General features: G+C 31.8%; 2 protein-coding genes across 2 annotated transcripts in view; both read left to right on the plus strand.

Annotated features, from left to right (window-relative positions):
* The window catches only part of LOC134256990 (CD209 antigen-like protein C), a 65,659-nt gene that overhangs the window by 14,892 nt on the left and 37,828 nt on the right, over window positions 1-12,939 (plus strand). The window lies entirely within an intron of this gene.
* LOC134256895 (CD209 antigen-like protein D) lies at window positions 1,782-6,732 on the plus strand. The gene is made up of 4 exons (XM_062739574.1): window positions 1,782-1,858; window positions 4,004-4,095; window positions 5,283-5,370; window positions 6,515-6,732. The coding sequence occupies exons 1-4, from the start codon at window positions 1,789-1,791 to the stop codon at window positions 6,730-6,732; spliced, it is 468 nt and encodes a 155-aa protein (XP_062595558.1). The 5' UTR covers window positions 1,782-1,788.

Below are 12,939 nucleotides of genomic sequence, written 5' to 3' on the forward strand. Positions count from 1 at the left end.
AATCAACATGGTATTATAATATCATCAAGAATGATCAGCTTTTGTTTGCATTCATATAAAGAAGAATTTAATTAAAAACCTCTACTAGAGAAGAAGACACACTTGCTGCGACCTTTTCTCGACAGCATAGAAATGTCGACAGTATACATGTATGAACGTTTAACAATAGTAACCTTATTGTTCTGCAACGAATTTATCGATTGGAAATAATATATTAAGATTGAAATAAAACTGTATAATGCATGGTACATTTATTTCATTTTTGAAAATTTACATTCGCAAATGTTTTCCTTTATATAACACCACTGAAAGCAATGCGTATCTATAACTGTAAAAATACAGGTAGGGGGTCAAGAGGTCATAGATGTACGTATAGATAATCGTTCGACGTAATTTCTAAGTGACGTCATAAAGGGTCGACGCGCGTTCAGTGGATAACATACATGCCCTTGGGTTTGAAAAATAATGCATTTCACATGTTAAAAGTCACAATCAGGTAAATATAAAGTATGAATAAGTCACAAATGTAAATATAAGTAATTAGGTATCATTTTAAAAATCTATCAGGCTATAAATACGGGTTGGTACGAGATTAAATTCATCATAAAGCCCTTCGGGCTTTATGGAATTTAATCTCGTGACCAACCCATATTTATATCCCGATAGATGTTTAAAAATGATACCTTATTTCTTAAATGTAGCCGTATATATACCTCTATTACCTGCATAAAGCGTTTATATTTCTAAGTAGATCTGATTCACAAGGATATACTCTTAATATGCTGACTTATGATTTTAATAGTATTTTTAGTCTATGATTTAGGGTTTCTGTCATTCCTAACCAAGACCTGGATTTGTGAAGGATTTGTAGGGGATGTTCAAGGCACCCGATCCAAGTTCTGAAGTTTTGATAGTACATATGTACTTTGTTTTAAATAGTTATTCTTTGCATTAATAGTTGAATATGAATGCAGTCTGTTCAATATATTCACAAACAAGCATTTCATTCAAAGCTTCGTAATGAATGTTTTAAGAAAAACTACCTATTTCCCTGTAATTTTTACATTATATTTAACACAAAACAATTAAAACTAATTATATCGGTCAATCTATTTAGAACTATAGAATTTCCTTTTTGTATCATTTTGAAATATAAAAAGAAAATAACAATCACTTTATACCTTTAAATTTTCAGATTGTCCATTGCATCGTCTTTGATCTTGATACCACATTTTCAAACGTTGAAATAGGAACAACGATTCATGATCCATGTTCTATCTGAAAAGAGATTCAATATATCGTTCTTGTGTAACAGTACATTTTAACTGTCCGCGCTTCTCGCAAACGTCAAACAATACATTTTATATCTTTTACAATGAGTAATAATGGGTCAGCTTTTATTATACGACAAATTTTAACTGCGTATCTTGAAACATTAATGAAATATGCTAACATAAAGACACTTATTTAAAATGCTAATCAACGCGTTTGCTCGCAAGACAATTATGATCAGCTTTAAGCCGATCTTTTCAATTTAGAATATATCCAGAATTACACTTTATTGATGCTTTTTGGTTGCAAGTTATAAATATGAATGCGTGTTGACATTGAATTCATAGAAAAAATAAATCGTTAAATAATGGTAACAAAAACACATGGCGACAAAGTTAAATTGTAAATTATATGATAAAGAAATAAAGTATGTGTGCCATTGATTTTTTGTAATATATAAATATAAGATCTAATGGACATTTTGTTCATGCAGAGGAGCATTTAAATTTGAAGACAATGCATTTCAACATTGATCAGCTGCTTTTCTTGATGATTTTAGGCTTCATCACAGGTCAGATTCATATGGGTATGTTTTTTGTGATTACTGTAATAACAAATGAAAAGTAGAGATTAAAACTTCATTACTATACACTTTAAAATCAAATACCATTAAACATCCATGTAATTATGTACATTACAAGGGGACCATCTTTGAAAATATGTCTGCTTGCACTCTTCCAACTCTGGAAAAGATTAGCTGAGTATGTCTATAGGGTAATTTGAAAATACCTGGGAATATTATGTTCACAGAGGTAAAATTAAAGTTTGGTATAAGAATTTAAAAGGGTGTTTAAAAAGATAATGCTTTCAGAAGGTTAAAAGTCCTTCGTCGGAGCATTTTAGTCAGTCGTTCGGGGTAGGCAAATACACATTCTTTTATCAGAAGGCTTTAAGAAAGCTGCCATGATGGTAACTTGAATGTTTTCCTTGAGAAAATATGTTTTTGTTTGCGGCGTCCTTGTTATACTTTTTACAACTTTACATGAATTAAATAATTAAATTTCAATTAAAAATAAAGAACAATTGAGAACAATTTTACAAATCGGAAAGAAATTTATAATTCCTGCAAAACATCTCTGGGTAACAAGGAATTCTGTAGATAAATAAAGTGATTCATATTTACAGAATTTTTAAAAAAAATAAATAAAAGATTCTTAATCAAGAGGTATAAATCGTAGTACTATGTAAACTATTTAACTATTTAAGTTATTTAAACTCGTAAAAAATCCTCAAAATTATTTGAGGTCTTTTCATTCAGAAGTTACATTAAGACAAAAATTGGATAAGTTTACATCAGTTACATGTAATATTAATGTTTCCTTTCCTTTTGTTGTGTTGAACAATTAAATGAAAAAAAAAACTTATTAATCATAAGAAAGTATAATAAAATATGATAACGATCATTTCAAATAAAAGAAAATATGGTTTACCTTTTATTTACTATGCATGATTTATACGTGTAATGTGATCAATTTCGGCATATATATAGCTTTGGTCAACCTATCCATTCATATACGAGGGGTTATCAAAAAGTTCGTGGACTAGCGCCATAAGATTAAAACCGCTTTAGGCAAATCAATGAATTTTAAAATATCTACTTGGCATCATCTTTTCTATCTAAAGATTAAACCATAAATCATAAATTTTATTTTTTAATAAATTAGTTATGTTTTTGTAAGCAATGGTATGTCCAGGCGGCGCAACCTCGAACACGACGGTTTTGCAACCTATGTGTAACTGAGAAAAACTCTTTTGATATGAACATTTGACATCCAAAAGTCCTGTTAATTCGGGTATGTGTCGGAACACAATTGTTCCATAAAATATGGAATTTTCATTTCATTCTGGAAGTTCTATGAAATTTTATCGGAAATTTTTCATGGAATGTCCCCAAAAAATAAGGCCTTGAAAATAACGTAAAAAGGGGGAGGGGTTCCTTTTCCAACATTCGATAAAATTTTGCCCCTGAAAAAAACTGGTTTAGACCTAAGAAATGTTTAAATTGGCTACAGAGAAATAATATACGTGCAGAGTACTTGACTTTTAATGTCAAAATAGATTCAGAGAGAACAGGGATACACAGTTTATGTCAATTTGTAGTCAAGGTGTGAGAAATCAAACATGTTAAGAAATGACGTTGATCATGAGTTATAGATATTGATCTCCCAAAAGCAAAATATGCTGGCACAATCAAGCCTGGATCTCTCCCAATGTATATCCATTTGGAATATTACATTCATTGAAAGCCGCTGTTAATGACATTGTAAAGACATATTAACAAGGTGGGTTGAAGTCCTTACTCAGCTCCAGGGAATCTCATCAAAAAGTGTATGAGGTAGAAGAAGCAGACATTGAAAAAACAATGACATTGTCGGACGTCATGAAAATAAACGACGACAGCGCCAGGTGATCATATAATGTCGTTTTTATTTTGAAATAATTTGGCAAATAATGAACGTATCAATCTAAAATTTCAACATTTCTTTATATTTTGTTGTTTTATGTTTCATATAAATTTTGAAAGCACAGACTGCATAGTACTAATTTTATAGCCTCAGTCCACGAATTTTTTGATAACCCCTCGTATGAGAACTTTAAGAAGAAATTGACAAGATGAACATTTCATACTGATTGAAAAAAAATCTCAATTAGTTTTAAACCCTTTTTTCAGATTTGGTAACAGCCTGCGAAAAAGAGTGGATTTCGTATCAAAAAAGTTGTTATTATTTTTCAACATCCACAGCAACATTTAGAGGGGCAATGGTATGATTAGATTAGAATCAACAGCTTTTTATTCTTTTTAGTCCCCTACCATTGTCCGGTGACACCGGAGGAGAAATAGAATTCTTTTCAGTCTGTCAATCCGCCTGTTTGTCCATACGTCCGTCTGCCTGTCCCTTTTTGACACATTTTCTAAACGCTTGCGGATATTGAGTTTTTTTTTTTGAATTCCAGTGTATCTTGATGAAAACGGAAGGGACAATATCCTATTATTATTGTTAGAACTTTTTATCAATTTTTTTTATTTGACAAGAGCTTCAATATATTGTCCTTGTGTACGTAAAAGTAGGCCGTGCATTGTAAATGTCAGCTCTTCTAGCAAACGTCCAACAGTAAATTTCAAACGTTTACAATGAGTAAAGATAAGTAATTGATTTCTTTTTTAATTTTTTCAAATATATGGTTTAAGATTGGGTTCACTTTGCACTTAATATTTTAATGAATTTGGTTAATATTTTCAATGCAAATTTTTTGTATTCTTCAAAATCGTATCGGATCGATTCTCATTCTGCAATTTTTTTGCTACATTACGGCTGTATGAGAAGCATTCGATCTGTGTTGGGGACTTGTCCAGAGACAAAGTTAGATTATTCTAACTAAGTAACAAACCATAGATTAAGTTTGAGTTTTTGATACTGTCTGTTATCTCCACATGTTTCATTTTTCAAACATGTAAAATAAACTGTTTTTACCAAAGCACTCCTAATGAAATTCTCAGACGTCTGTCTTTGTAAAGCAGATCGACTTAATTCCAAGTCATTTCATTCATAAACAAGTAATCATCGAAATGTCCACATTTTGGAGGGGGCGCTTTTCATGTACATGATATTATAAATTGATATTCTGAAGATAAACGGGGTACTCTCAAAATGCTTGTTTAATTTAAAATTGATATTATCTAAATTTAATATATACATTACAAATACCTTGTTTAAATTCTTTAATATCAAAAACTTTAATATCAAAAAGACTGAATATTTAATATCTACTTTATATTCATGTATATACAACTTTATCAGGATAGCTGTTTATAATTTTAATTTTCAATGAAATATTTCCTTTATCTGACTCAAATCTAAATATGATGCAGAATAACTTTATATAATACTGTTATAATATATAACCTCTCTAAACCACTAAACATAACAATTTTATTTTACATTTTGTAGTCGGCGTGCTATCTGATAGGCGCAGAACTCCTGGAACTTCAGAACGCAATTGAAAAAAAGTGGTTTGATAACCAGATCCGACTACGAGGTATACTTCTATAAAATAATAATATTTGACATACTGTTAGAGTGAAGTGTAACGCTGGTTTCTAAGGTTTTCATAAATGAATAATAAAGAAAGATATTTTGATATCTTTAATAACTGCTTGTATTAAACAAAATCAATAAAATATCTTTGTTCTTTTGAAATTTTGTAATATAATCTTTATGATAATATGTTCTATACGCTCTTCTGTTTAAAGAAGGATACTTCTCTTATTTCTCTGATTTAAAAATTTATGAATTTTTCATAAAACAAGAACACAATATCACTAAGTGATGGTATCAGTGAAATTAAATTTCACTGTTTTATATTAAAGACAAGGCAGTTCAAGGTCATTACCTTTTCTCTGAAAATTAAGAATAAGGAAAAATTGTTGCCAAATATGCAATTTCATTTGTATTTCAGAAGAATGAATGTTTTTTTTTTATTTGCATGTAAAGATCCTATCATATATGGCCTATAAGATGATATTACCAAACTGAAATACACGATTTAACTGAAATGGATATTAAATGAATTTTTTTCAGCCATTTTTTATAATTTTTAGGATATTCAATATAATAGTTATTTTTATATGTTTCATTTATTTAATTTTTTCTTATTTTTGCATATGATGAAGATTTCTCAAATCGTTTCATGATTTACTAAGAGTAAAACTCTTTTGACGGATTTCTGACTCAAATCTGTATTTATATTTGAAGCGTTTAAAATCTAACATTGTTCTAGTTTGTTTGACATAGCAAATTTATTTGATATATTTTAAGATTGTAGTCCCTTATCATATTTTATTTACATTTGAAAATTTCTTCAAGTTTTTGATTGAGTAGGAACTGTAACTAGATTCATTGAGTTTATAACATTTTCTGAGGCAGGAAAGAAGATATCTTTATACATTAAAATTCGGCCAAAAATATAGTCCCTGCTAGATTTCAAACAAAGTTTACCATTTGCATTTGTACAATTGTAACGAAGAAAGAAAAATATGGTCTTTTAAATCTCTTACACATAAATATATAAGACATATTGGAAAACATATTTCATCTTGTCGGAAACCAGAGAAGAATCCCACGTTAATTATTCGTAACATTATGCTATGAACATTTATTGAGGTTTAAATGTCATTTAAAAGGTCATTCGCCTCAGATCTGGCTTGGTGCAAGTGATACACAACAGGAAGGACAGTTTATATCGGTCTCAAAGGCTGAGGTTCTACCTTACAACCACTGGTTAAAGGGACAACCAGATAACGTTGGCGGAGCAGAAGACTGTGCTACTTATTGGCTTGCTTACAAAGCAATGAATGACGCACCATGTCACTACACGTATAATTATGTATGCAAAAAATAAAAAAAAAAGCTCACATCATTACGTGCATTTTACTTTTTTTCTTTGTTTTGAATTCCAACTCAGAGGACAATATCATGAGAAAATGAACATTTTTCTAAAGGGACATTGAAAACTATGAAAACTAAATTACATTCTTGATTTTCTTTTCCAAAATTAGACTGAAAGATAATGAGATAACAAACAGTATTCACGTTGAAAGGTCCATAAAACAATACAAAATATGAACAGAGCAAAGAAAGACCTAAAAAAAAATATCAGAGGTGGGATAATTTGTCGTAGAGGAGTGTGACCATTTCCTGTTGACGGTTCACACTCGCTGTGTGTTTCTTGTCATGATCAGGAAATAACAAAAAAAATCCGTCGTCAATTCCGTGTATAAATTACGGAATACTTATTAGAATGAACATAAGTAAGCATTTAACTTAATGAAAAATTGCATTTGCCGACAAGATCATTGTATTGATCGACCATAGAAACTACGAAATGATAATTTTAAACGTGACTGCTGATATTCTGAAATGTTTCATTAATTTGTTTGACAATAATTTTCCTCGAAAAATTGTTTTTACGCAGAGCATGCTCTTGCATATCCAATGAGGTGAAATACAGACACGTGCCAAAAGTATGTCAATTTTTTTTCAAGATGGCAGTCGTAAAAAAATAAATCAATATATCATTTTTAATAAAAGTTTATTTTCACTCACGGATTTTGACTGACTGTTGTCACCATTAAGCTGCCGTATATTATTTAATGCCCTTGTAAACAGGAGGTAGTCATAACTGCTATTTTTCCATTATAAATTGAACAAGAAGCATGGGACGAAGGGGGCGGGAACTTACTATAATTGATGAATTGATTGATTGATTGTATACTGTTTAACGTCCTTCTTCAGAATATTTCACTGATATGGAGACGTCACCATTGCCGGTGAAGGGCTACAAATTTAGGCCTATGCTCGGCACTTACGGCCTTTGAGCAAGGAGGGATCTTTATAGTGCCACACCTGCTGTGACACGGGGCCTCGGTTTATACGGTCTCATCCGAAGGACCGCCCAATTTAGTCGCCTTCTACGACAAGCAAGGGGGTACTGAGGACCACCTATTCTAACCCGGATCCCCACGGGCTTACTATTGATGAAAAGAAGACCGTAATATCCCTAATGGATAGTGGATCTAAAGCAGTTAATATTACTATATTACTAAATTTGAATTCCTCGACAATTTTTCGATTCTTAAAGCGATTCCTTGAGCGAGGTTAATAAACCTCGAACAAGACAGATGGTGATCACACGGCCCTCTCTAGAATAGGTCAGTGCCAAAATCTGTATCGAGCTTCATCGTCAGCAGTACTGGAGAAGGACTGAGGCAAAAAAAAAAGAAGTGAACAGGAAGAAATGACTTCAGTATTGTACTAATAAAGTAACTTGGAAAGTTGACCAACACTGGAAAAATATTATTTTTAATAATAAGATGACCTTAGTTGTAAAACGAGATGGTAAAGTTAAAGTTTGGAGGAAAACATCTGAGAAATTGAGAGGATATTGCTTAGGGTATCTTGGACAAGGGCCCTCACGCTGTTTGAAGTTAATGGTGTGGAGGATAATAACTTACATTGGAGCTTAAATACTGACTTTTATTGACGGTAATATATACTCTCAGACGTACATTAGTGTGTTAGATGAACATTTCTGGCCCGTGATAGTAAAGGATTTTGCAAATTCACGAGGCATTTTATGGATGACAATTGCCCTGTTCATCGCTCACGAGAGACAGAAGACTGGAAACATAGGAAGAACATTCTACCATTTTTTGACCCCCACCATCCACTAATTTAAACCCAATTGAAAATGTCTGGTTTGTTTTGAAAAATCATGTTAAACGTCAGATTTTCCACATCACATCCGTACCATCTACGACTTGAAACACGAACTACAGTATGCTTCAAAACAATCTGTCAAAAACTTACCTCAGGTCTCTCTACTCCAGTCTACCGAAACGATGTCGGAAAGTGATCGCATCCAAAGGCTTCATCACAAAATATTATGTAAAAATACGAAGAAGTAAAGTAAGTGCATAATTTTTTATTCAAGTAATACACAAAAACTATGGCGACCACACTTTTGGCACGTGCGTGTATATTAACCCCGTATGCAGTCGATGAAGGTATATTGCTGCATAAGTAATGGAATCTGACTAATATAGAAAAAGTTAGTCATCACGTTTATCATATAGATTGTTTGTTTGATTACCACCATTAAGGTTTTTTTTTTCAAGTAAAATATCCATGGATGAAACAGATGTGTTAGACTCTGCATGTGGTATCTTATATCTCAAGCTCACCAGGATATATCGTATCATATAATTCTAATGACCCTCTTTTTCTTTTTCCATGTAAAATAAAGTTTGTGTTAGACAAAATAACAATAATATTTGATGACCCCCGTTTTAATACAACAAAGGCATGCAATCAACACATTTCTTTTCAGTTTTGATTTGAGGAATTGAGATTGCAATACTGAAAATTCCTTAATAAACGCGTGGAATTAATTATCACGCAATTTCGCTAGAAGCACCACTCGCGAAATACAATTACTCGCCTTTATTTTTCTGGTGATAAAAACATGTAAAATCTCTCGATGGATTGTCCACGCGCGAATTATTATTCTCGCGATTTGACGCTGAAGAGGCCTTTTGCGATAATAAGTAATCGCTAAAAATAAGGAGTCTACAGTATATATGTAAAATGCAGAGGATTTCACCATTGAATTTTATATTCATCATTACAATTGTTTTCCATATATGGTAAGCATATAAATGTGTGTAAAACCAGGTAAAAATGTTGATATTTTGAATTTTCTCTCATTCCACTAAAACCAGGACGTGAAAAAAAAAACAATCTGGTTTTCTTGAGCATGGTGCCTTTTAATAATGAATCTAACTAAATAATAAAATCTGTAAACAATTGTGGTTGTTTAGTTCAACCATACTTCAACGCAGCTAGGATAAGCCTGTCAATAAAATATCAAACGATTCTAACTGTAGTAACTTCTCTGAACTACCTTGATATGACGTCATAATAGAATATGATGTCATTTTACTGCATACTTGAGCTTACATATCGGGGAAAGTGTAATAATTTTTACGTTCCTTTTACATGTCAAGTTATTTGTTTTGGCTTTGTTGTTAAATTCAGGCGTCTTTCTTGCTGTTTAGCATCATTCAGCTGTTATGATATTGAACTTTTGAAGTTTGAATATTTCTTTTCCTTTCGATTGTCTTATATGCACATATTCAAACAATAGCAAAAATTAGAATGTGAAACGGTCTCCTTAGACGTCCGTAGATGGAGTTAGAATTTAGGAAACGAGTTAATATATGACTGACACAAATTATTAACAAGGATATATTGAATATATTCTCTGTGAATGTATAAGAGAAGTATGTCCTCTAAATGGATTTTGCAAGGGGATTGCAAGTAGTTTATCCGTTTTTGGATGAATCGTGATAAAGAGTGGAAAATACCCTTTCTTACGTGGGTAAGTTGATTTTCTCGTAAAATATTTTCTCAGGAAGTAAAAGTCAGACTTGCCCTCAGCACTTTATATGAACTAGAGATAACGATGAATTGATCTATAAAATTAAATTTTTTATTACCTTTTTACCAGTGAAATACTGTAATTTATTCATTGAATAAAAGTGATATCCTGTCACAGTGTGAAAGGATATCAAAATGTATCAGAAATGCGGGAAAAGTCTCGATTTTCCTTCCAACAACAAAGAATATTGTTAAAAAATACCCCTTTGTCCAATAGAAAATAAACATGCCATTCTGACATAGACTAAAACTGCCAAAGATACCAAAATATATTGTTAAAATCCTTGTTTACGACATTTTCAATCTAACAACACTAAGCTATAACGTCTCAACTGCTCAACTATGACGTCATATAGCCTATGACTGCACGAGAAAAAGACAGAGGAAACGGGAAAATCAAAATAAAATTTAATTAATAGAAAATTCAATGTTTTGTAGTTGAATATGTAATCTATTTCACTCGTGAGACAGGATTTTTTGATATTTTAACTCGTGCTTCGCACTCGTGAAAATATAAAAAAAACTCTGTCCCACTCGTGAAATAAATTCCATATTCAACTACAAAACATTGAATATTCTCTATAACTTTTCACAAACAAATTGTTTTGCACTCGTGCCGATGCGATTTTTGTGCAACATTTAAGAATATCATAAATGTCCTAGACGTGATCAACAAAGTTATGTGGCATCAGAAAAATGCTTTAAAAAATTCCTGACTCAATTCTTATCACAAGTTGGCTGCAAATTCAAACAAGGAATACATGTTGAAATTAAAATGTAGCTCACAAATGAAACATATCTTTTTATGCATTTTATTGCTGCCTTCGGACAGCCCGATCACAACTGTGAAATTTGCTGTTCAATGAAACAACAGTAGTAACAGAAGTTATCTAAAGCACAGGGAGGATAGACCTAGAAACCATGTTGTTAATTATGATTGGATTACTGTTTGAAGTTGAAAATACATTTATTAAATCTGGTATTTTTACCATATGAATCCCGAGGACTGGAATGAGTGGGTATTGATATATTCACATGATTTACCGGGTTGTTAGGGTGTGAGTTCCGATATCAGACCACGTTTTATAGAAATAATGTGTGTTCCTTTTTAAATCTCAACCAATCAAAGGATATAATACAAACAAAATTAAATTATGAGAATATATTTAACAAAAATATTTTCCGGTCTGTTTCCGTATTTTTTTAAACCACATTGAACCTCCTTCATGAATGATAATAAAAATAATTAATAATCAAAGATACAACTAAATTTTCTTCCGTAAAATCCCCTAACTGATTGTAAACATAACATTTTTGTCTGATGGTTTCCACGTGTTACTCACGTACTCACCTGAAGTACTCATGGATCGTTTTAACAAATTACAAAATATATAATCTTCAAACCTACATAAATGTCTGAATTGATAAGGAATGAACCTTTTATTGGTATACAGTGGACCTTCAGATATCCGGACGCCAGATATCCAGATGCTTCAGTATCCAGACGACTTTTCATGGAAACAGATTTTTTTTAAGTGCTAGTATTCTGTATTGTTTAACTTGTAATTCAGATATCCGGACGATTCACATATCTGGACAAATTGACAAGGAACCAAAGCATCCGGATAAATGAGGCTCCACCGTATACTCGTATGCTTAATGTTGAACTCTTGATCGTTTAAAATCACAATCAGCAACACCTCTTCATAGTTTGGGTACAAAAACAAATTACACTCGGTGCTCCTTAAAGATTTAATGAAACAATAATCAACTCATTTGCTGGATTGATTGATTGATTGTATACTGTTTAACGTCCCTCTCCAGAATATTTCACTGATATGGAGACGTCACCATTGCCGGTGAAGGGCTGCAAATTTAGGCCTATGCTCGGCACTTACGGCATTTGAGCATGGAAGGATCTTTATCGTGCCACACCTGCTGTGACACGGGATGTTATATGATACAAAATGCAGTAATTTTCTTTTACTTATTTTAAACTGAAATCTGATTGTAAAAAAGTTAAAGTTTATTGATTAATTTTATGATTTCAGATAATAAATGACTTCTGTGTGTTTCAATTGGTTATCATTGTTATGTTATTGCCACAAGAACATATGTCGACATTGCTATATAGTAGGGATTGCAATTGATTACAGAATTGCTAATTCGTTAACCGGAATACCATGAATATTGCCTGAGAATCAGATACAGATAAGTGTCCAACGCAGATGTTAAAGAAGTTTATTCTGCATTGTCACCATAATCAAAACCATGTCTGAATTCTCACTTCACACTTTTTTTCGTAATAGTAATATATAACAAACTTAATAGATACATGTAACGGCAAAATATAGACATACTAATTTTAAGTGCCAAATGGTGATATTTTTACTATCATTTAAAAATCACATGGAGGGCACTCAGGGTATAACAATATGATGTTTTAAAAACAGCAATTTACACTTTACAAACTGACCAATTACCCCGTGTTCAAAAATACAAATATTTGTATTTTTTCCGACGAACCGATTACGGATTTTCTAACTGATTAGCATCGTTCCGACCGATTAATCGATTTACCGGTTAAGAATTGCCCCTACTATATTATAGT

Source organism: Saccostrea cucullata, unplaced genomic scaffold (assembly GCF_032062105.1).
Source record: "Saccostrea cucullata isolate Sc308-1 unplaced genomic scaffold, CSIRO_AGI_Scuc_v1 ctg1755, whole genome shotgun sequence".
Classification (NCBI taxonomy): Eukaryota; Metazoa; Mollusca; class Bivalvia; order Ostreida; family Ostreidae; genus Saccostrea; species Saccostrea cuccullata.

Excerpts from the sequence above, each read along its gene's own strand:
- LOC134256895 (XM_062739574.1), top strand. The coding sequence starts at position 1,789 with ATGCATTTCAACATTGATCAGCTGCTTTTCTTGATGATTTTAGGCTTC. Across the intron at positions 4,096-5,282 it reads CAACATTTAGAGGGGCAATG|TCGGCGTGCTATCTGATAGG; the intron begins GTATGATTAGAT and ends TACATTTTGTAG. Across the intron at positions 5,371-6,514 it reads TAACCAGATCCGACTACGAG|GTCATTCGCCTCAGATCTGG; the intron begins GTATACTTCTAT and ends GTCATTTAAAAG.